Source organism: Haliotis cracherodii, unplaced genomic scaffold (assembly GCF_022045235.1).
Source record: "Haliotis cracherodii isolate W230 unplaced genomic scaffold, xgHalCrac1.p SCAF_2, whole genome shotgun sequence".
In the NCBI taxonomy this organism is placed as follows: Eukaryota; Metazoa; Mollusca; class Gastropoda; order Lepetellida; family Haliotidae; genus Haliotis; species Haliotis cracherodii.
This window is the reverse complement of record NW_027266275.1, coordinates 18,130,023-18,155,379: the sequence shown is the minus strand read 5'-3', so window position 1 is coordinate 18,155,379 and position 25,357 is coordinate 18,130,023. Positions and strand designations below refer to the sequence as shown.

Sequence of the window (25,357 nt, the reverse complement as noted above, 5' to 3'; positions counted from 1 at the left end):
ACATCTAGTGTAGCATTGTCGCCACATCTACTGTGTGTACAAGGGAGTTATACTGTACGACAAGGTAACCAGTAGGTCGCATTTAGTTTAACTGGTGTATAGTTCTATCTGTAAAACCACAACAAACCCCGGCGTCATACAGCTGTTAGAAGGAATATACCATATACACGCCCGAACCTGAGAAAATATCGAAACTCAACAAGAAAAGTGGCAATAGCTAATTTTGTATAAGTGTGACCCAAGCAGCCGAGAATGGTGTTAAACTTGTTGATGAAGATATTTGCTCTTTTTGGAAATCTTCAAGCGAAAAAGTATGTTCTATGTCTATACAGTATGTGATGTTATTAATAGATTCTGGAGAGAACTGGAACAACAGCTGGATTATGCAATACCTTTTATATAAGTTTCATCTTACTGAATTTTCCATTCTGTTTGGGTTTCAAGAAGATATGAAATAACGTAATCACATATTACTTTTAGCAAACAAAATATATTCAGTTATCAAGTATTAACGCTTCAATAGATATCTATCATCCGTATACAAAGTCGAAATATCTTATGCAATTATAAGAAATGGATATATTATTTACTTACAGAAATGGAAACCGCAGATAACATTTCATAATATAGATGTAGTAACAGTAATACAATGCGAGTCACACACAACAACGGTATAAGGATCTGTAGGGAAATGTCGCATCATAAGAGAATAAAGGTATTGTCATCCAGAACATTTCTTGCCGTTACTTTTACTAACCAACTTCTAAAAATGCAGATCAAACTGTTTATTGAAACATAGATTTATTTAATGTCTATTGTCCATTTAAAGCTGTTTTATTTGTTTTAAAATGTACTTGAAATGTAACATAGTAAGAGGCGACTAAAGGGATCGGTTTGTCAGGCTCGCTGACTTGGTTGATGCATGTCATCGGATCCCAATTGCGTGGATCGATGCTCATGATGCTCAGACCTCTGTCATATAGCTGGATTATTGCTGAGTGTGGCGTTAAACAACAAACAAACAGACAAACAAACATTTGGGAAAGGAAAAGGGAAAAAGAAACCACAAAACGATCAACTTATGTCTCAGAATATCACCAAACTGACGCGCACGTAAAATCTCTACATTCGACCATACAGTCAAAGTCCATTCTTTTCTTTTACCAAAAAAATGCCAGCCTAAACACATTGATATTATGATAAAAAATAATAATAGTGGGGAGGAGAAGTGTTATAATTGCATTTTGTGTTTCAATATTTGCTTTCATTTCCTACTTGTCAGAATGGATAGATGAATTTCCATCCTGACACTCCACAGATCTAACACAATACATATTTCTTTAAAGATCTTTTTATTGCTTTTGGTTTACAATTCGGACTCGTAATGCTGTTTTCAAATTGTTGCTTTAAACTAAACTAACCATTTGCAACACTGAAGCAAGGCACTATATACACATTTTATGAAATTGTCTCATTAACATGTTTTATTCACAAATAACCAGACTATCTTGTGAATCCTCTCAACATTTGTAACAATATAAATAAAAATATAGTATGCCTCACCTACATTTATTCGTTCGTTCATCCGTCCGTCCGTCAGTCAGTCATTTTGTTCATCACAAAGTTATAAACATATAAGGGCATTAACATCACTGTCGGCAGCGAAAGGAGCCGAGTCTTCTCGAATATGAGCTTCCTATCGATTCGAGATGTGCCGGTCGCTGTGGATTGTTCCGATTGTATTTGCCATGCGTACTGCGCACTTCCGGGGAGGTATTTCCGGATATGACTGCCATGTGGTCGTTGTTTTGATTGTTGACATTCATATCAGGCGCTTGGCAAGTCATTTCTTATCATGGGAAGAAAAAGAAAGGTATTGCCTCTCAAAGAATGTTATGTAAAATTGAAATAAGATAAACTTGTACCGGACAGAAACCGTGGTGATTGCCGGGCATGCCTGTTGAACGTACCGTCACTCAGTTGTTATCCAGCTGTATTACATCGAGCTGTAAATAATATACATCTTTTTGTGAGTTATAGAAGATGTGGTATTAATGAAGGCAGGGTTGAATTAACATTTTAACTATTTTTCCAATGCGATGTTTCGGTACAGGTATTTGCACCTGAAAGGTAGCACCTGTATCGGAACGCCTTCTTTGATAATGATAGTATCAACTTGATACCAACAGTACGTAGCACCTGTACTGAGAATGGAACTAGCACCAGTGGTCAGTAGCACTAGCAACGAACCACGACATCACCGTCATCAGGCTGTAAGGACAAGCAAACATCCGCCAGAGCACACCAGCTGATCCTTAGTTCACTCGATTCTTACAAGTTTCTTGTATTGTACTGGGGCCAGGTAGCGAGTCTGACAGCAATTACAACCATTCTATTGATAATCAGGGCTGTTCCCACGCCTACAAATATCCACATAAAGAGTGAGCGAGTATTGTTTCATGCCAGACAATGGTCTTCACACATTGTACCCTCCACATAAAGAATGTATTGTACATGTTAACTAGTTGCTATATGCCTGAAAACTGAAACAATCTCGATGCAATGTTAAAATTTTAACTCATTCACATGTTAACTAGGGATGTCATCATATATCACGATATCGATATGTATCCATAAACTCTTAATATAATGCTAAAGTAAATGACAACCTAAATCCCTATCCTCCCATATCAAGTTCATCAACAAGCCTGCATTTTGTCTTACGTGTACATTAGTTTGTGACAGTAAAATATGTAAAGTCATTTTACATGATACATCTTGATTGCCATCATGACTATGCCTAACAAAGCAAGATCCTGGGAACAATGTGTACATAAATTGCATTAAACATGTTCAACATATATTAATGCTTGTAATTTGTATCTTCTATTTTGCAGCACGGTAATTCACGGAAGACACAAGCTATTCATGAAGAGACCCAAGATGCAGTTTTTAAAACTGCTCCTCACTCCTTCGTGTTCCACAGAGGGAAGGTGGGGGTGACAGTGAGAACGTTGATACAAAACCTGAGGCAAGTCATGGAGCCCTATACAGCCAGAAAACTTCAGGTGAGTCTAGTTTGTAGGAATTAATAACATGAATAAAGCATTGTTGATTAGGTCAGTGAATGAACTATTCTTCTTTTCTTTCTTTTTTAAAAGCCATATCATTGTGACCATGATTTTAGATATTATGTGAGGTTATCACTTATCAGTGTTACAGTGATGGATTCACTAGCCGTGACTTTTTTGCATATCTTTTGAACATATTTTCTTCTTTTTCACTTCTTTTTCATAATATGGGCTGTGGAAATAAAACGTTCATTTGACCAACAAATTGTCTGGGTGGAAATGGTGGAGTCCTGGGCGTCGTTGTACAAAACAACCATAGCAATACACAGGTGTGGTGGGGTAGCCTAGTGGGTAAAGCATTCGCTCGTCACACTGAAGACCCGGGTTCGATTCCCCACATGGGTACAATGTGTGAGGCCCATTTCCGGTGTCCCCCACCATGATATTGCTGGAATATTGCTACAGGCGGTGTAAAACACAACTCACTCACTTAGCACTACAACTGTCATAAGTCTATGTTAAGGCATGGGAGTTACGCTACGAACATGCGTCTACAGCTAGCTTTTCCTTTTGAACGTGCTTTGCAATGCCCTTTTTTTAAATACTCTTTATACACATGATGTTTAGATAATGTACATATTGAGACATGAAAAATGTTAAAAGTGTACCAGTAAGCTTGAGCAAGGGCAAAAAAAATTGTATCAACATAGCCTGCCTTGGTCTTTTTGTAATAGTTTTCTGAAAAGTCGATGGCACTTATGTGTAGAATAGATTGAACTCATGTATTTCTATATTTCTAAGTAATTTGATCCACTTCATATTAACAAACCCAATATATTGTTCAGTTTTATATATCTTTGAACCCTAATATGCATGAAATTTTACCACAATTATGGGAGGGAGACAGTGTCACAACAGCTTGGCAACCATTTGGCCTGAAAAGGCTACTGTGAAAAGACAGTCATTTTCAAATTCAGTATTTAAGGGAGGTAATTGCATAGTGGTCAAAAACATGGTGTAAGTTGTAAAACAGGCAATGAATTGAAATCATTATTGTACATATTGTTTTAAACATGCCTGTGTTGATTGAACATTTGGGGAAAATTATTTTATTGTAATTTAGTTTGATTGCCATTTCAATAAAGACATGGGGGCACGGGTGGCCCAGTCGTCAAAGGCGCTGCAATTCGCTGTGCAGTGTTGCAGTTCCTTGGGCATGCCAGAAACCTATGATTGTGGGTTCGAATCCCGATTCACCCTAGTTTGGTCTCTAGGTTCGCAGCATCTTACCCATGCTCATTGGTTCAACCAAAGTGGTCCACGTTTAAGACCTGCATTACTTCGGACTTGCCTCCCACGTTAAGCTGACACGCTGTGATATAACTGAAATACTGTTAAAAGCGACATTAAACACAACAAACTCACCCAATAAAGACATGATAAATTTTTGTTGCCGTGTTGATGCCTCACATTCAAGTTGATGATTATATGTCTGCTGATGAAACCCAGGCATGAACATGATGAACATACTAAAAGTTGCCAGCATTTTTTTAAATGTTTCTTTGATGATCTTATCCTTATAAGATCTTATCTTCCAAATTCATTAATCAGTGATTAAAAATTAGTAATAATTTTTGTTGCAGGTTCGTAAGAACAACGTTTTGAAGGACTTTGTGAATGTGGCTGGTTTGTTGAACATTTCTCACTTTCTAATTCTCTCCAAAACGGACAAATATATCCAGCTGAGAATTGGTCGGGTTCCGAGGGGCCCCACATTGACATTTCAAGTGAGAGAGTTCTGTTTGAGCAAGGATGTGTTATCTGCTCAGAAGAAGCCAGATTTAAGTGGGAAAGTGTTCGACCATCATCCGCTGTTAGTGATGAATGGATTCGCAGGCAATGAGAAAAGCGTCCAGCTCATAACAACGATGTTCCAGAATATGTTCCCTTCCATCAATGTTAACAAGGTATTGGCATTTGGATTCAATGTTTCTTGATAATTCAGATGGATCAGGGACTTTTGAAAGAGTGGAGGGAGGGTAGTGATTCAACATGTGTTCAAGTACATGTGTTCAATATGGAGTCACTGACTTGTATCATTTGAGGACTATAATTCTGAACCACTTCTCTTCATACTCAATTCTTCAATTTTGCCACAAACTGAAACTGAATAAACATGCCACTCAAGCAGGACTATAGCTACAAACTCCACCATGTCCAAGGGCTAGTGACATTAGCGTTACACTAGTCCTCTGGACTAGTCTTAAAAGAGACAAATGTCTAAGACTGAGACTTCTTTTTATCATGTTAATCAAACTCATATCGCAAGTATGTTCGACTCACCCTGTTGTCTATCATGATAAGGACTTCCTTCATTCTGTTAAAAGGTATTCATGGCAATGCTTAGGAAAAGAGCTTTTGCATTTTAAAATAAAGCTGGAATATTGCATTGTTAAAAAAACAAACATTTTTTACATAATTTGTGGCAAGAGACATGACAAAAAGCATCACTTTCAAAACAAAGTTCTAGTGGCCAGTTAGTCTGGGATATTCCTGATAGAATGAAGATATGACACACTGCACATTCCCTTATTGTGGACTAGTATAAAACATTATTAACACACTCACTTGTTCACTGTTTAAACATTCAGGTGTTAATATAATTATTGTAATTTCATGGCTGTCGATTCTCTTCGTCTTAACTCATGTTAACAGCAGATTCATGTTGGTTGTGTAGATAAGCATGATAACTCTCCTCTCATCTTTTGGCAATTTGAAAGAAAACAGTTTAGATGTATACATTAAATTGTATTATTGCTTTACCATGGTTACTGTTTACACAACGAGTTAGTTTAATTTTAAAGCTGTCAGTACCATGTTATTCGGATCTGTAAACAAGAAAAGTGAGAGGTGCTTTGACTAGTTGACTGGTTACATGTACATTATACAGTATTTGACGTAATAAGCGCCCAGGGCGCTCTCAAAATTAAGAGATAGGGGGCTTTTATTAGAATATAATTTTGGTGAGAAAAGAGTTGAAAGATCATAAATATTGTGGTTTATGCTGACAGCCTGGAATGATACAAAAGAAAAGTCTGTGCGTATTATACACGACAAATTTATTTTACCAGAATTTAATTGCCCATAATTAAGGGTGCATATAACACATGAGTGCGTATTATACACAAATAAATAAGTCTGGTGTACATTGATTAATCAGAAGGGGTGCTGATAGGTATTGTTCACTATCCAATATATTAACAAATATTGCAGTGGGCGCTTAATAGAGCGGGGTGCTTATTATGTCGAATACGGTATGTACAGATGTATGTATTTGTAATATGTATACGTCTCCTCATGTATACTGATCATCATAATCATGGTATTGACAATACGTCTGCTAGGACTTTCAGTGGTTTAGTTTGCAATGCCATTCAGTTTTGAGTCAGATGGTTGGCAGAACTAACCCAGTCAGTGTATACATGCTTAAATATTATGATTCAGTTATTTGATTGCCATTCATGTGTGATGCAGGTAAATTTGAATCACATCAAGAGGTGTGTGTTGGTGAGCTACGACCCTGAGACAAAACTCATCGATTTCCGGCACTAGTAAGTACCATAGTTCTAGCATGACTAGTATAATTTGAAGGATGTTGTTTTCATTAGTATCAGCATCTTGAATCCCTGTAAAGAGTATATTCTTCATCCACATATCTCGATATGCAACAGTCAATATGGTCTAGATTCACTGAAGAGAACTGTGGATTTAAATCCTAGATTGGCTCAGATAATGGTCGTTTTTTGTCAGCACAAAACACATGTTCCTCGTCTATTATTTACAACCTAAAGCACTTTGGAATTCACCTCACTGATTCATGCCATGAAAAACATGAAATAATTGTGAGGAGCCTCAGGTAAATTGTCAGACCAAGCAAGTGTATTTCAAGCCTCAGTTATTTCCCCTACATGGAACTAGTTAGGTATTTCCCACAAGACACCAGTTATTTCCCACAGGTTATAGTTATTACCCACAAAGCACAAGCTACTTCCCTCAAGGCACTATTTATTTCTCGTCCCGTGAAAATTCCAGGTTAGAATTGGTCTTCAGCAATTCATGCTTGTCATAAGAGGCGACTAACGAGATCGGTCATTGTATCCCAATTGTTCAATGCCCAGACTCTATTATTTACAAACCGCCGTCATGTTGCTGGAAATTGCTGAGTGGTGCGTTAAACAACAAACAAACAAAAGTTATTTTCCCTCAAGCACTTATTATTTCCCACAAGATACCAGGTATTTCCCTCAAAGCGCTAGTTATTATAGGGATATAGGAACGCTGTTTGTCCATCCGTCCATCCGCTTCTCAAAGGTCGTCCACTTTTCAAAGGGGACAAATTTTCTCAAAAACTATTCAAGTCAGAGAAATGAAATTTGACACACTGATGTCACTGGTCATGAACTCGCATGAGTTCAAAAATTGGTGTTATGTCCCTTGCTCCATGCTTTTCAACTTAGTGCATACTGAGTGAAATGGGGACGGGTTTTCTCAAAGACTACAGAAGTTACATAAATGAAAGTTTGCATGCTTATCTAAGAGACACTTGTCAAGACTGAGTCAAATATTTTTGTTACATCCCTTGATCCATGTTCTTATACTTTGTGCATAGATTTTGCAATGTGGACAAGTTTTCTCAGAAACTACTGAAGTTAGCTTATCTAAGAGATATCTTTGTTATATCAAGACTGAATTATTTTTCCAGAAAAACGGCATTTTTTATGTATTAATATGACTTTTAGGACTCGTTTTTATTTTATGTTCACTACTATATTAACTAACAAAATTCTAATGTGCCCAATGGCATGGAATAGTGATAACATTGTTTTCCAGAAGAAACCAGTGTTTGCCCTCTAGGCACTAGTTAATTCCTACAAGGCACTAGTTATTTCCCACAACATGCATAGACCTCTAGTTATTTCCCTCAAAGCAGAAATTAGGCCATTTAGATATAGACTGGAGATCGGCACCAGACCAGTGACCATAGCCCTTCTTTAACCCAACTTACTTGGTTACCATGGTTACTGTCTCATTCTTTGTTGTAATGACAAGAGTTGTGTGTTTCAACTGTTATCATGGACGTTGTAATGACAAGAGTTGTGTGTTCCAACTGTCATCATGGACGTTGTAATGACAAGAGTTGTGTGTTTCAACTGTCATCATGGACGTTGTAATGACAAGAGTTGTGTGTTTCAACTGTCATCATGGACGTTGTAATGACAAGAGTTGTGTGTTTCAACTGTCATCATGGACGTTGTAATGACAAGATTTGTGTGTTTCAACTGTCATCATGGACGTTGTAATGACAAGAGTTGTGTGTTTCAACTGTCATCGTGGACGTTGTAATGACAAGAGTTGTGTGTTTCAACTGTTATCATGGACGTTGTAATGACAAGATTTGTGTGTTTCAACTGTCATCATGGACGTTGTAATGACAAGAGTTGTGTGTTTCAACTGTCATCATGGACGTTGTAATGACAAGAGTTGTGTGTTTCAACTGTCATCATGGACGTTGTAATGACAAGAGTTGTGTGTTTCAACTGTCATCATGGACGTTGTAATGACAAGAGTTGTGTGTTTCAACTGTCATCATGGACGTTGTAATGACAAGATTTGTGTGTTTCAACTGTCATCATGGACGTTGTAATGACAAGATTTGTGTGTTTCAATTGTTATCGTGGACGTTGTAATGACAAGAGTTGTGTGTTTCAACTGTCATCATGGACGTTGTAATGACAAGAGTTGTGTGTTTCAACTGTCATCATGGACGTTGTAATGACAAGAGTTGTGTGTTTCAACTGTCATCATGGACGTTGTAATGACAAGAGTTGTGTGTTTCAACTGTCATCATGGACGTTGTAATGACAAGATTTGTGTGTTTCAACTGTCATCATGGACGTTGTAATGACAAGAGTTGTGTGTTTCAACTGTCATCATGGACGTTGTAATGACAAGAGTTGAGTGTTTCAACTGTGATCATGGACGTTGTAATGACAAGAGTTGTGTGTTTCAACTGTTATCATGGACGTTGTAATTAAGGTGAAGAATGTTACGCCCTTTGTTCCAGTACCATCAGCCTGGCCCCGGTAGGGTTGACAAAAGGGGTCAAGAAACTGACGAAAACACATCTTCCAGATCTCAGCAAATACAATGATATCAGTGAATTCATTGAAAGGTAAGGGTTAGAGTAACTGTACTTCTTGTTTGAGAGATCTATGACTAGAGTTATAAATATAACAATCATTTGAAAAGATTATTGGGATTCTTTTTAAAGTCTGTCCCTTCAAGTTGGTGCTCACCTGAACTATCCCTAAAGTGTTAATAATAAAGTTCTTGGAACCATGACAACTAGTGTGATCTGTGTTTGTTTTTAGCAGTGCATAATTAAACAATTTTACATATATTGAGTTGGGGTGTAGTTTCAGCACCTTGATGTAGGTTTTGAAATATTTGTTGTGTGTATAATAGCACTGACAATAAGACAATAGCTTCTTAGTTTGCAATGTAACTGTGATTCAGGGGAGGTAACTTGTCTGAGAGTGAGGGTGAACAGGATGGACCACACAATGAAGTGACCCTGCCACAGCAGATACACGGCCGCGGGAACCTCAAGGCAGGACAGAGTGCAATCAGGTGGGTGGCAGGCAGGAGACATTTCACCAGCAGAGGCGTATAAAAGACACTAACACCTTTATGTATGTTATGATTTCTTACACACCGAAGACCCGGGTTCAACTCCTGACATGGGTACAATGTGTGAAGCCCATTTCTGGTGTCCCCCATCGTGATATTGCTGGAATATTGCTAAAAGCGGCGTAAAACCTCACTCACTCACTCACTCACTCACTCACTCACTCACTCACTCACTCACTCACACACACACACACACACACACACACTCACTCACTCACTCTGGTTTCTTACAGGCAATCTCGGTGAAAGTTGTGCACTTCATTGCCAGGTCTTGATAAGGTGTAAAGTCTGTGCCCGAATCGTCAGCTATAAATGTTGTATTCATACACCACCTATCGACTTCTGTGTTATCCATTAACTTTGCAAGTGCAAAATTTCAGTATAAAGCATTCAATAAATGACTATACTCAATATTGTTATCTTGTCTGTTCAGACTGAAGGAGATTGGTCCACGGATGACGCTGGAGCTGGTGAAGATTGAGGAGGGGCTGTGTGAGGGAGCAGTCATCCACCACAGCTTCATCCACAAGACCCCCACAGACCTCCTGGCCGATAAGAAGAAGAAGGAGCTCAAGTTGTACGTCCGAGACTGAACAAGTATTTTTAGATTTCCAGGGGAGCAGCATAGCCTAGTGGTTAAAGTGATCACTCGTCACACCAAAATGACCAAAGACCTGGGTTTAATTCCACATATGGGTACAGTATTTGAAGCCCATTTCTGATATTCCCTGTCATGATGTTGCTGGAATATTGCTAACAAAGGTGTAAGACCCCATTTGCTAAGTCACTATGTATATAACAGGGTTACATGTAAGTATTATCAAGGGATTTTTTATGTGTGGGTAGGCCAGAGAATTAGGATTGTGACAAAGAGTTTAAGAGCATGCTATTTTCGGTTTGTTTAGCTCACATGACGTTTCTTAATCCGGTATATTTTCAGTACAGTCCTGCTAGGGTTGAGTATGGAATGAGCCTGAGAAGGGATGTTTTTTTTACCTCAGGGAGGAGTTAGTAGGGTCTCGTGTATCATGTAGTGTATTGCTGTTGTGTACATTTTGAGCATGTTGAGGCTATGGCTTTTCCCTGCTGGCAATGTGACATTGTATTTCAATCGTGACAATTTTACTGTCTTTTTTTTAGTAGAATCGGTTCCTTTTTCGAGGGGGGACTGTGGTTTAGCTTAGTGGTCAAATTGTTCGCTTGTCATGCCAAGAGCTTGGGTTTGATTGCCCATGTGGCTACAATGTGCCAAGCCCAATTCTGTTGTCCCAGCCTTGATATTTTAGGAATGATGCTGAAAGCAGCGTAAAATCTCACACTCTCACTCCTTTCACTATGTCATGTTTATTTGTTCATAAACCTTACTGTGCTTCATATAGGATGCATTATACAGGAGATTATACAGTTTTTATCAAATGGATCTTGACCTTGCAGAAAGTTGAAGCAGTCTCGGCAGACGAAGCAGATGCAGAACGTGAAGAAAAAGGAGAAGCTGAAGGCAGAGCACAAACAGCGAAGTCTGGAAGGGATGAAGAGGAAACAGGAGTCAGAGCAGACGAAGGAATCTGGTGAGAGTTGTCTCCCCTAGTGTGCAAGATTAGTTGGCTCAGCTATGTCATTGAGAGTGAAATATTATGAGGTAATGACTAGGGCTTGACTGTAGATAAATATGTGATTGTGTAAATATGCCATTACTTACACACCTGTTGGGATAACAGGTAAGAATATAGGTCCCGGCAACCTATGATGGTCGTAAGAAGCATCTAAAGGGTTTCAGGCTAAGTTTGTGTGTTTGTTTAGTTATTGTTTAACGGCACACTCGGCAATATTCAGGCAACGAGACTTGATTGATTGTTTGGTGTTATACAACAAAGATTACATGCAAGGTTATGAAGACAATTGAGAAAACTGATTGCTTGAATGTATTAGACAATATTATTAAACAATGTTTTGTAGTAAAAAATATATACAAAATGAAAGGTTAGAGGCAAATGGCAATATAAATTATAAATGCTGATAAAATCCTTGATGGTATTTGAGAGATGATAATATGGCAGGATCTGAAATTTAAGAGCATATTTTTGTTATGCAAAGTGAGCTGGCACACATCTCTAACTTTTTCCACTTGATTTATGTCATGATTATCTCCCTTAGATGATGAGAGCGATGATGATATTGCTCACTACCGGAGAGAGGTTGGATCCAATCCTGACAAAGGTGGGTTTAACTTTACTGCATCGTCAAATATTGTCAGATATTCATTCAGTTTGTGCATTGGTTTCCATAAGATTACAGATCTCACTGTTTGATCTCAGTGCCCAATTAATCTTCTTCCAGGCAGATTTCTTTGTTCATCCTAAGTTATTAGAGATAATGGTTTAAATACACTGGGCATGTCATCAGGCAAACAGTTGGTCCAGTGGTCTTGAATTATCTCCCTTATTCGTATGAGGATCTGATTGTCATAGGGTCCTGAATATTTCTTGTATAGAACTTTTAAAAACCTTATTCAACCACATTTTTTGTTATCTATATTAAAATTTTTAAAAACCTTAGATGTCTATTTATTCAATTTTAATTAGGCATGGACTGTAAATCTCATGATGAAATCCACTTTGTATGTCCTTATTGTTGTCATCTAAGAAAAAAGTTTACACCAGAATGCTGTTTGTCAGGTTATCCTGTACCTGCTTTTATTTCTCTTCATTCTTCAAAAGATGATGATGTCATATCAAAACTGGTTTGATATTTCTAACATGCTATTTCTCTAAGAAATGAATTGGACAAATTACAAGTTATCAGAATACGTACAGGTCTATTCTTATATGTAACTCCTATGTAAATAAGCCGGATGCCTTAAAAGCAATTTACTATGAATTTGCCCTGATTCTGACCCTTAATCTGTCAGGACCATTTTGTGCTCACAGCATAATCAGGTATCTGTGACTTGCATCGACTTTGGCTTTCCTATCTTAAGCTGACAGGGACAGTACAAGTTTAATACTGTTCAAGGCCAAATTAAACCAACTTCACGGTCTGATATTACCTTCACTTTTCTTAGACCGTCTCCGTGGTCTAATGGTAGAGCGTCCGCCCAGAGAGTGGAAGGTCCGGGGTTTGATCCCCAACCACGTCATACCAAAAGACGTTTAAAGATGGTACTTGTTGTTACCCTGTCAAGCACTCGGCATTAAGGGGCTAAAACAAGGACTGGTCGGCTCTGAGTCAGTATACTGTGTCTGAGTGGGGTATTCATGTTAATCTGTGGCATGGTATCTCAGTGAGCTAGCACTATAAATCAGCATCAGTCCGGACTAGTACAAGCAGCCACACACATACATACACGTGCATGCACGTCGCTATGTAAGTGCAATAATCTTTGACGAGGTGTTACACCCCATTTCACCTCACCTCACACCTTCACTTTTCACAATGTGATTCACAAACACTTGATTATCATTATCACTATTTGGTTTGACTTGGGGACGGGGTTAAAAGGGAAGGGGAGACTCAAAAAATTTAAATTTAAATTTGTTGTGTCCTAATATTTTGCCTTAGTATACCCAACTACCAACGCAGGCATCCACTCACTCATTCTTGGCTCTGTTGACAGATCTGTTCCCCAGCATGGGTAAAAAGAGGAAGAGGGTTGATGGATCTGATGTTCCCACAAAGAAAGTGAGGAAGAATCCTGGCAAGGAGGACAGCAAGCTGAAGCAGAAGAAACAAGCTCCCCCTGGGTTCAGCAAGAAGCAACAAGTGGCCAAACAGAAGAAGAAGAAGGAGATGCAAAAGAAGATGGGGACCAAGAAAGAGAGTCAGACGGGACGGAAGAAAAACATGATGCCAAGGAAAACAGGATCAGGCGGGAAGACAAGCATGGGGGCTGCGGCGAAGAAAAAAGGGATGCCGAAGAAAATGGGACCCAAGGGAAGCAAAGGGAAGGCTGGCTTCAAACCTAAACGGAAAACTGGAAGATAACCAATTCCATTTGTGGGGAGGGGGGTTGTTAGCTTTTTTTCATGTGAAGATGCACAGTGAGAGATATTTAAGGGTTCATTAAGTTTTTGAAATAAGATCTTCAAATGAAGGAATTGTTAAAAATGTTAACATTAGGGTCCTTTAAGGAGTCAGTTAAAATATATTAGATGACAGTACTTGATGATCATTCATGCAAAATAATGTTCAAATATACATTGCAGTGTGTATTGTGAGAAATTGAAATAAGACTCAAGGACATATTGTGCCTGACATTTCAGAGTCAATCTTGTATAATTTGTGACTGAATAAGGGCATAGTATGATCTTCATGACTGTCACTGAGTAATCCCAGATGTGTGACTACACCTGTCATCACTGTCACTGCCTCATAAATTGTTTGATGGAATATATGGAAAAGAATAAAGTTTCTATTTGTCACCTCAAAATGCCTGTGTTCGAATCACAACTTGGATATAATGTGTGAAGCCAATTTCTGTCACTGCAGTGACACCCCTACAATGCAAAACTCACTCACTCACTCACTCACTCACTCACTCACATGTGGGCAATCCAGTGGGGTTCCCCAGCAAACTATGCTGGTCGTGAGCACTGACTTAATTAAACGAGTTGTTGCAGCGTATGATTTTTCACGGATAGCGTGGATCGTTGCTCCTAATGTCAATCACTAAATTGTCCTATCCAGACTGGATTTTTTAAAGGGCGCTGTCATATAATATAAGCCACTGACCTTAAATTATGCACACACACACGCACAACAACAAACAAAGTAGGCTGCTGAAAGTTAACTGCCCTCATTTATGTCTACTGACCTCGATTCTCAAGTGTATTATATCTCCAGTCTATGATGATTGTGTTGGAGTGGAGTACCCATAATAAACTGCGACATAGTGTCTCAGTGAGCTAGCTCTATAAAACCGGGGTTGTCAGAACTAGTACGAGCAGCGACATACACACATCCATGCACATTGCTATAGGTTCTACTACACCAAATCAGAACCAGTTTGGACAGTGCAGTTTTCGTAGGGAGCCTTCAGTGTAGATCGAGAGATATCTGCAGGCTGTGATTGGAGGATATTCTGTAGGATTTTTATGCCTTTCAAATGTACATCCATCCAGTCATTAAAACTGACCATGTTTTTCTATATTTAGTCTTTTTCAACATAATGACTTATGGTGAATGTGACCACAGCTATTTTCAAGGAGGTGACATTTGGTGCGAAACTGGGGGTGGTACGTGTGTTTAGCTTCCTGTACTCGGAAAAGGTGCTGGCTAAGCTAGTCATTTTTTATGTTTTTATTGCTGCTCCAAGGCCAAACTGTGCACACACGTACAGGTAATAGCTGTTGAATGCTTAGTTATTCTTTAAAAAAATATAACGTTTCTATAGATGTCTATGGGAAAACATTTGGTTGTGTGTAACCTGTATAAGTGCCATTCTCTTAAACCACATTTCAGCTGACCTCAACTCATGCTATTGAATAGAAATTTACGTTAGGCTGCGCAACTCATTCGGTACTGTAGAGATGCGTGCCCATGCGGTGTCAGATCCGCTGATCCTCGCCTGGACTATGGACCTTGGTCATGATCCCCGTCACGATCCCCCAACTGAAGCTCATCTTACTAAAACATTTCAATACCATGTTCAGGCACTCACTCCTGTACGAAAGCCTATTAGGGCCAAATTCATTGATAACATTTTTTATTTAAAAGTTGTAAAGTTGTAATTACAAGTTGTAAAGGTGCAATTACAAGTTTTAAAGGTGTATTTACAAGTTTCTCAAGGTGTAATTACAACTTGTAAAGGTGTAATTACAAGTTTAAAAAGTTGTAATTACAAGTTTAACCATTGAACTGCTTATAAATTCAGAATAAGGGGCAAATAAACATATCTTGGAGGGAGGACGACTGTCCCAAATGGCATCAAGAAACATAAATAGAAAAGTGAAGTTGTATTATGATTTGGGGCTTGCACCAACAGAAATATTGTGCTTTCTGGCATAAGCAGACAATGTTGTTATCAGTAAACGAACTCTGAAACGGGTTCTCCGTGGACTGAATCTTCGAAGAAGAAAAGAACACACAGACTTGTTAGATGCTTCTTTATTACAGACTTTTCAATGCCCAATTCATCTAAAAACATCCAAAATTGATTGTCCTCGTCCATAATTCTACGTCTGTCCTTCAGGCAATAGAGAACTTCAAATGTTTCGATCATTCAGTGAAATTTCACATTTCTAACTCATAATTACACCTTTTCAAACCTGTAATTACACCTTTCAAAACTTGTTATTTCCATTTCTTAACTTGTAATTACGCCTTTAAATCTAGTTATTACACCTTTCAAAACTTGTATTTTCATCTTTTAAACTTGAAATTACACCTTAAAAACATGTAACTACAACTTTTTATAAGTCGTAATTACACCTTTTTAACTTGTAATTACACCTTTATAACTTGTAAATACACCTTTACAACTTGTAATTACAACTTTACAATTTGTAATTACAACTATTAAATAAAAAATGTTATCAATGAATTTGCTTTCGTACTCCTGGATCCGTTCCACAGAGCGATCTGGAGGCTACGACTGTCCCGAGTACACAGACCTCGTTCTAACCGGGCGCCCTACCCAGTGACACACATTCACCTCCACAGGGATTACCTGGATAGAGTCTGATATGATTGAATATGTGAGCGTGAAGTAGAGTTGAGTTACCTGGTGTTGGATTTCCCGAGTGACGACAGTGATTCTGTCACCAACCAGCGGGCAGCCCACAGAGATCAGGATGATGTATTTCCCTAACAACGTGGATTCGTGTATTTTCTTCCGAGCACTTAGCGTTGACTTACAAGAATATTTGATTCTGTTTAATCGAAGTCTACAAAACCGAGCTTTCAGGTTGAACGAGATCTCATGTACATATAATGTCTAACACAGAAATCCAACTTTAAGAACTCAAAGTACCTTTAGATTCAGCACATACAAGTGAGGGGTTGTCGGGTAGCCTAGTGGTCAAAGCGTTCGCTCGTCACGCCGAAGACACGGGTTCGAATCCCGACATGGGTACAATGTGTGAAGCCCATTTCCGGTGTCCCCCGCCGTGATATTGCTGGAATATTGTTAAAAGCCGCGTAAAACCATACTCACTGACACCCCGTGATATAACTGTAATACTGTTAAAAGCGGCATTAAACCCACTCACTCATCCAACAAAGCGCAACGAATCGCAACGAAGGGAACTTGTCTGTATTAAGCGGTGTCTCCATGTACTGAATAGTCCCGTTAAATTATTTACCCGGACGCTGAATTCATGAATTCTCACAACCCAATCTTGTACCGACAAGCAGAAAGGTATTTTAAAACTTTGAAAACCAAATATACGGCGTCTGGGTCCTTCACTCGATCTAAAGCCCCACTGAACACCTGATGATGAATGGATGAGGTGATGGCACTAGCATTGTCGGCTACGTCAATGAGCAGTCATCTGCCACACAAAGTAACAGCTTTCCTCGGCAAAAAGAAGTACTGTCTCATTAGTGCGGCAAGCTCGCTGTTGAAGAACACAACTACCGCAACCTTCAGCTTTGAAATGATCAGTGACCAGTGTGTACTCATTTAATCGCTCAATGTTAGCGTTACATTCATGAATGCAGTAAAATAAAACTAATAAACATTTACGGAGCTAATCAATACATATGCTGGTCGTTGAATAAATTAACGTATCGTGATAATCACGAGTGTCTTATCGACGAGTGTTGATATATTTGATATCAAATGACACGAGGCTGAGGTTCTATTTATCATTGAACATTTTCAGTGTGAAAACACTAGAATAAGCGTTAGTGTAAAAAGTACTCTTCAGCATGTTCAGTGGCAAAGCGATTAGTGATGTCATGGTAACGATGACGTACGTTGCAATGACCTGAAAGCATTTTGATGCATTCATTGCACCGATATATCCGAGATAGACCGCTTGCTCTCACCCAAGCGATATCTCCCTTGGTGGCCAGTTTTGGATGATAAATAGAGATTATTATCCGAGCATGTGTGGCATACTGATTTTAGGAAACGAGTGTCAGAATTCTTGTACTTCCCAAGCGAGAGCTAGTGATACACATGTATGGCACGAGTTTACGAACCACTGTGGCCCATCATGGGTGACCTTACCAAGGTCACGGTTATCCAATCAATTGAATAAAACGAGGCAAACCTTGTACCACACACGCGTGACCTACATAGTACGGATTAAGTATATGACCGCCTGTCTATTCACCCAGTTGGTTATAAATAGGTTTCTAGTACAAGGAAGATATCATATGGCACCAACAACTTACGGTTTTCAGGTTGTCCATTGAACAATCGCTTTTATAAAGCTGAGGCAAAAAATAACATTTTGGAAAAAATAATACATATTTTTAAAAGAAATCCTTTGTCGATTCCTAGCCATAGCATTCATCAATTGCTTTAAACCAATGTGGTATCTCAAAGGCTTGAGTGGGTGAGGCGGGTTTTACTATTGTTTAACATTCAAATAAGAGAACATTACAAACTAACGGGCCACTTGCCAATCTTAAACATACTAAGGGTCCAATTGATAAGGCACTAACCCAGGACCCGTATCTCTCATTGTGCTGGGTCGATTTCCCAAAAGGGCATCGTAACTCCCATGCATCAACAAAGGCTTACGACAGTTGTAGCGCTACGGCCGCTTTGTCAAACGGGGCCTCAGTCAGATGGAGCCAGGCAAACAAGTTTAAAACATCAATACATTCATCTGCATGTACGGCTAGCCACACTTGTGAAGTCACTTATACCACGTGTACATCGGTGGCAAACAAGCAGCTGGTCGGCTGTTCTTTTTCATACTAATCTTTACTAGTAAACACCGTTGTTATCAATACCTCCGTCAAACTAAATTATATAATTCTGTCGAGATGGTGTCAGTAATGTTCACATTAACAACTTTATGTAATAGATTGTGGGCAAGTGTCAGTACTTTATCGGTTTATATAAGATAGCTACGCGATAAATCGTTAAGTACAATGAAGAACGAGGCGTGGTTTATTTAAGGATTGAAGTTGTATTTGTTGACGCTCATCAGCTCATGAAGACATTGCCTCACATGAGGAATTTCCATGATGCGCGTTCTTACTATATGCAAAACGTAAGATCTAAAGCTGTAGGGCCCATAACTCAGCCAAATGATAGGGTGTATGACAATGGAATATGGTCAACTGACACACCAGTAGTAGTATAGCAGGCTCCGTTTGGATCAGGGGGACACCAGAAATGGGCTTCACACATTGTACCCATGTCGGGAATCGAACCTGGGTCTTCGGCGTGATGAGCGAACGCTTTAACCACTAGGCTACCCGGCTATCGATTCTGGACCAGACAACCCAGTGATTAATATCATGAGTATCGATCCACGCAATCGGGATCGATGACATGCATCAACCAAGTCACCGAGCCTGACCACCCGATCCCTTTAGTCGCCTTTTACGACAAGCATAGTCACCTTTTACGGCATGCATGGGTTGCTGAAGACCTATTCTACCCCGGAATCTTCACGGGTCTTCAGGGTAAGGTGTTCCTTACGGTTCAACAACATCATTCAGAACAGGTATGCGTTTTGTTATTATATTCTTGATGACATCTGATACACCGATGTAGGGATTAACAAGCACTGTTTGTAATACCAGCTTTGTTGGTAGACATCTCTTGATGTCGTTGGTGACAATAAGCAGTTGGAAACCACCTCTTGCAATCGAGACATGGAATGCCTTCTTTCCAACCTTTACCACAATAGCCAGGTCGTCGACATGGATGAAATCTAAATGCCCTGAAACAGCGGTGGTCTGTTTTGTAATTGAAACCCACGTCGCAATCTTCACAATATTCACTGTACCAAGTAAAAGCTGTCATGGATGTAATTACATCAAAATGGCTATTATGACGGAAAAAGGTGAATGATCCTAGAGGGGTTTACCACTTCGCTCTTGTACAAAAGCATATTGTAAACTTTGTAAATCTTGAGAGTGTACCTTCAGCTGATAAAAATTATTCCGATGCCAGGTATCAACTAAAAACACTCCAAAGTATTCCGACCTGTGCATGGCCAAGGCTCAATACCAATTTCACTGCCTCCTGTTTTTGAAGGTCAGGTCTGTTCGGTCTTGTTAAGGCAGATCTTCTGGTATCCCATTCTTTACAAATTGCATCAACAGGTATCCGGATTTTTGGACTGTGCTTTGATGTACTTTTTCTACCATGGCCATAATATCCTCTCCACACAAAGCACACAAACGACGAAAGGTATACGAACGGGCACATTTAATCCTTCATGGTGTAAGGAAAAACATTAACATGTCATTATATTGCCCGTTGACATCAATTCTTAGTTCTTGTATGATATTGTCAAACTGCTCCCGAGGTGCCTATGGTAAACTCTGGAGTCTCTGTTGTTGCAATGAGACAGGGTTGAATTGCACATTAAAATCGCCGAGCCCTTTGCCCGACCACACACCTTAAATAATTTTATAAAATAAAATAGGTAGGAACAGTACCACCCCCCACCCAACCTCTCCTTGCTGTGTTTAGGTTGCTGTTCCAAATTATATATATGATTTATTAAAAGCAAGGTCCTCCTCGTCCAAATGTACACGTAGAGACATATCGTCTTTTACTTCCTGCTCTACTTGATCCATATGTTGCACCATGGATAGCCCTTCTTCATCCTCTACTGAATGATTAACTAAACTTTCATTTTCTTCCTGTTACAGCTGCTGTTCTACTTCCTCAAGATGATGAACTAGAAGATCGGAATCTCCGTCATGATGGATCGAGGCCTTGATGTCTTCAAGCTGAAGAAATAATTGTTGTTGATGTATAATTCGTCAATATGTAGTCTTAAAATGCTACAGCAAGACATCGTGGAAGCATATTTATATGCCTAAAATATCACCTTCTAAACATGTTACAACATATAATGAATGTTAAGACTGGTGCCGATAACGTCCTACAGGGAACGTGTATACATATGGTGTACATGATATGTAGAGGCAAAAGAAACAATACTCTTTATTATTATTATTATTATTATTATTATTATTTAGAATAGCATGGAGAAACAATTAGCATACAAAGCAAAATGCAATGAACGGCACGTTTTAAATGATTCTTGGATCAGGTTACACATTCTTTGTGAAACAACATGTGTTTGCTTATCCGCTTATCCTCAAGACATGGTCCATGTGTCTCACATGCTCCCAACTTGGCTGAAAGTAGGGTAGCAGATAGGAAGAATTAACGGGCTTTCACTTACTCATGCATCTGAAGGGGTGTAAGTAAAGCAAGCTTTGACACTTACCTCATTGTGTCCTCAGAGGATGATCAACGTTGTCAGCTGGCCCTTGGAGACGTCTTTGCAGTGGCAAAACTCTGGCATGGTGAGATATAAATACACATCAGAGAATATTAACAACAAAGGGGAAGATAATTTCCTACGAAAAGAGTGATAGCATTAACGTTACAGCGCTGGGTGGAGCTTGAGTCAAACAAAAGCAGGATTGAAGAAACAATGTTAAGACAGCCCGGATTATTGAAATGCCATCTCGGAGGAAATACGTAATACTATGTGGAAATGGATAATGCATACCCTGGATTGGACATACGCAATGGTATTGGTGTGGAAAGCAAAACGCTGTCAGAGCATAATTGTCAAGGAATCAAGCTGAACGTGGATCAGCTCAAGCAGCTATTGGACTGCTTTTTCCCCATGCCGGACTTTGTGTCTGAAGTTTTAAACGGGAACGCGAAAACACCAGACGAAAAAGCGATAACACCAGACGAGAAAGCGATAACACCAGACGAGAAGGCGATCTGAATATCCCTTTCTCATCACCGTTATCGCTTTCTTGCAGTAAAGCAATATCACCTCTTGACCACTATGTGGGTCGCGTGTGATATCTGTTTCAATTGTTAAACCACACCACATACAGTGATTCCATAATACATTATGCGAACATTTGACTCAAGCAACAAGTGTACTAAACAAGAATGCATTGTTCACTCAATTTAGATAAAATAATTTAAACGATATTCAGGATGTGTCGATCACCTCCGTGGTCTAGTGGTAGAGCGTCCGCTCGGAGAGCGGAAGGTCCGGGGTTCGATCCCCGGCCGCGTTATACCAAAAGACGTTAAAAGATGGTATTTGTTATTACCCTGTCTGGCGCTCGGCATTAAAGGGCTAAAACAAGGACTGGTCGGCTCGGGGTCAGTATACTGTGTCCGAGTGTAGTATTCATGTTAAACTGCGGCATGGTATCTCAGTGAGCTAGCACTATAAATCGGCATCAGTCCGTTCTAGTACAAGCAGCCACACACACATGCGTGCATGCACGTCGCTATATAAGTGCAATAATCTTGGACGCGACGTCAAACCCAATTTCACCTCACCTCAGGATGTGTCGGAAAAGAATACACCGCATGACCGTATACAGAAGTATTATGTATAGGTAAGACCACGAGGAACCAGTGTCTAACCAGCGCCTCGTGGTTTAATTAACAATTTCAACTATTGAACACTGGTGTTCGAGTGCTCTAACATACTTAAAACATGCCCAACATTTATAACACCTAAAATTCGTAAAAAAAACATTATTTTGTTCAAGGTATTTTGAAAGATATTCGCAACTGAGAGAACACGGTGTGAGTCGGCCCTGCGTGAAGCACGTGAAATATGTTCCCCGAGCCATTCGCACGTGCACCTAGCACTTTGCTGATTTGGGTTATAAAATGCATATCCCCGGGCAGTATACCATTCATTTTGGACCAACTCGAACACGTGTGTCAATCACCTAAATATTACTTGTCCGTGGTGATGGGCCTATTATGAGCAAACAGCTCTGATCAAGATAATAGTAATTTCGTTTCTATCTGTTCGTTTCCTAGAACGAAAAGCTACCAAATTACAAGTACAGTACAAATACTAGAATGCATAGAGTAACATACTGTATAACAATTGCATAAAACAAATTTCGCTGTTCATAAACTACGTTCGTTATCCTTCCGTGCGAGATCCGGGGTAGAATAGGTCTTCACCAACCCATGCTTGCCATACAAGGCGACTATACTTGTGGTAAGAGGCGATCGGGTGGTCAGGCTCACTGACTTGGTTGATGCAAGTCATCGTATCCCAATTGCGTGGATAGATGCTCATGATGTCAATCACTGGATTGTCTGGTCCAGACTCGATTATTTACAGTCCTCCGCCATATAGCTGGAATATTGCTGAGTGCGGCTTTAAACAACAAACAAACAAATCCTTCCGTGCTGGTTCGAATCTCGCTGGCGACAAACGTTTTTCATGAAATTGATCTGTCATCAAGATAAATGATAGGGCTGCGTCATTGCCAAGTGGTGTTTAATTGACAATTCAGTTCGTTAAACAACTGTCAAAGGCAAAGGAACCATGGTTTAAGAATTGTTAGAAAAGGCGTTGAAGATGCAACACGCAGTCAGATCACATGAGAGTGCCCCAGGGATACCTACGCCACTGCATGAAGCGGATGCACAAAATGATTTTAATGTGGTAACAGAAAAAATTGCAGAATTTACCAAAATCCTGTAGAAATGCTGCTGTAACTATACTCAAAAGAGTTGCAAAACGCAGTCGTTTATGATGGAACCCTCTAGATAGATTAAGATTGCATGCGCAACCACTAGAAGGCCATGGCGTTGTAGATATAGTCCGTGACTTATCGAAAACAAAGACAGGAGCTATCCCGTCTAGAGGATGAAACACTGTTCTAGTTTATTAATAGAAGAAGGGATTAGTAGGGAAATGATTGGTAATAGAAATAGGAGGACTGAACTTGAAGGCGAAATAAAAAACACACCTAGCGACGACGATGAAGAAACATTTACATCAAATTCGAAAAAGAATAAGCTTTCGGAAAAACGTCGAAGAAAAAGCTGGGACGCATGAATAAAGCGCGTATATTACGACAAGAATAATATCTCTAAGGCCACTAATGGCTGCTATAACGCGTGCGAAAAAAGTTCTAAACTAATACGAGTATAGTTCAAGAGAGGCTAGAGGCTCAACAAACCTATATTTTACACAAGTATGTCTGTAAATCATTTCCTAGAAATACATACAGATCTACTATATGCACACTAGATCAACTATGACAGATGAACTTGACAGTTATGGCATCAGTAGCGTCTGAAAATGACGGTTATAAATATATTCCGTGCGTTATTGATGTCAGTGAAATGGCATGGGTAGAACCGTTGAAACTTAACAGCCCTCACATGGGCCCAGTGGGTTTAAACGTACATGACCCTTCAAAGTGACAAAGCTAGTGAATCCATTAACAAATTCACATTATTACACCAGTAAAAACCCCGACACAAAGCGTGCTGCAGTAGAACGTTTCAGCGAAATGAAAAAAAACGCATGTGGCGTCACTTTACAAGAGTTCAAGGAGATTTATCATCCAAAACTGGCTCCCACAGGAGATATCGCTTGGGTGAGATCAAGCGATATCTACACTGTAGATATCGCTGCAATGAAATTACATCACAATGCTTTGCAGACCATTGTGACGTCACTGACGTTACATGACGTCACAATCAAATGACATCACTAATGGCTCTGCTACTGAGGTGTTTGCAGTACTTTTTACACTGAAGACACTGCTAATTACTGTCTACAATTTGAAAAAGCTGAAAGAATGATGTTGGATGATAAATAAAATCTCACCCTCGTGTCTTTTGATATCAAATATATCAACACTCATTGATAAAAGTGGCAAAAAATCCTCGGCAAGCCTCGGAATTTTTCAACTTTTATCAACTTGTGTTGATATATTTGATATCAAAAGACACTCGGGTGAGATTCTCTATTTATAGATATACTACAATATTGTAGCGTGGTTACAATTAGAGTTATCACTATGGGGAGAAACCAAAAGACCGAATGACAACGTAACTGAAATACGGAATTTGGATTTCATGAACAACGAAAACATCCACAAAACAAAAATTAATACTTTGAAGGTAGGATGTGTGGTTAGAATTAGTATTAGTAAAAAGCGTTTGATAAGAATGATACATCCAACTGGACACTGGGGGTGTTTTATATCAGTAGAGTCGTTTTGGGAAGGAAGCCAGTTGTATAATAAATTGAAGATAATGCATGAAACACATTAGATGGCACATTTTACCGCCAGGAATTACAACCAGTACAACAAGTGGACATTTGCGAGATAGATATAATACTGTCAAGAAGAATTAATCCCGAAACGGGTGTGGCTGAAACATGCGGAATTTGGAAAAGATATCCTAAGATATTTAATCAGCGGTTACCGGAAAATAACATAATAGATGTCTATTAATTGGAATTGATGGGGATTGACCGTCCGAGAGAGTGCAGTGGTATTTGCTGTACAGATTATTGCGATATTTACGGGAAAACTGTTTAGTTATTCTTATCTTCTTCAAAGAGAAAAGGACTCCCCTAAGC

The 25,357-nt window shown here is 39.3% G+C and overlaps 1 protein-coding gene across 1 annotated transcript; it reads left to right on the top strand.

Moving 5' to 3' along the window:
- Nucleotides 1-1,776: 1,776 nt before the first annotated feature.
- Nucleotides 1,777-13,834, top strand: LOC139468781 (suppressor of SWI4 1 homolog). The gene is made up of 10 exons (XM_071250917.1): nucleotides 1,777-1,873; nucleotides 2,898-3,068; nucleotides 4,715-5,038; nucleotides 6,606-6,682; nucleotides 9,196-9,303; nucleotides 9,648-9,761; nucleotides 10,255-10,398; nucleotides 11,256-11,389; nucleotides 11,976-12,038; nucleotides 13,435-13,834. Exons 1-10 carry the CDS (start codon nucleotides 1,856-1,858, stop codon nucleotides 13,800-13,802), a joined length of 1,521 nt encoding a protein of 506 aa, XP_071107018.1. The 5' UTR covers nucleotides 1,777-1,855; the 3' UTR covers nucleotides 13,803-13,834.
- The last annotated feature ends 11,523 nt before the right edge of the window (nucleotides 13,835-25,357 follow it).

Bases quoted from the DNA above. Each gene is read 5' to 3' on its own strand.
- LOC139468781 (XM_071250917.1), top strand. The intron at 5,039-6,605 runs GTATTGGCATTT...TGTGTGATGCAG, and splicing joins CTTCCATCAATGTTAACAAG to GTAAATTTGAATCACATCAA. The intron at 6,683-9,195 runs GTAAGTACCATA...CCTTTGTTCCAG, and splicing joins CTCATCGATTTCCGGCACTA to TACCATCAGCCTGGCCCCGG.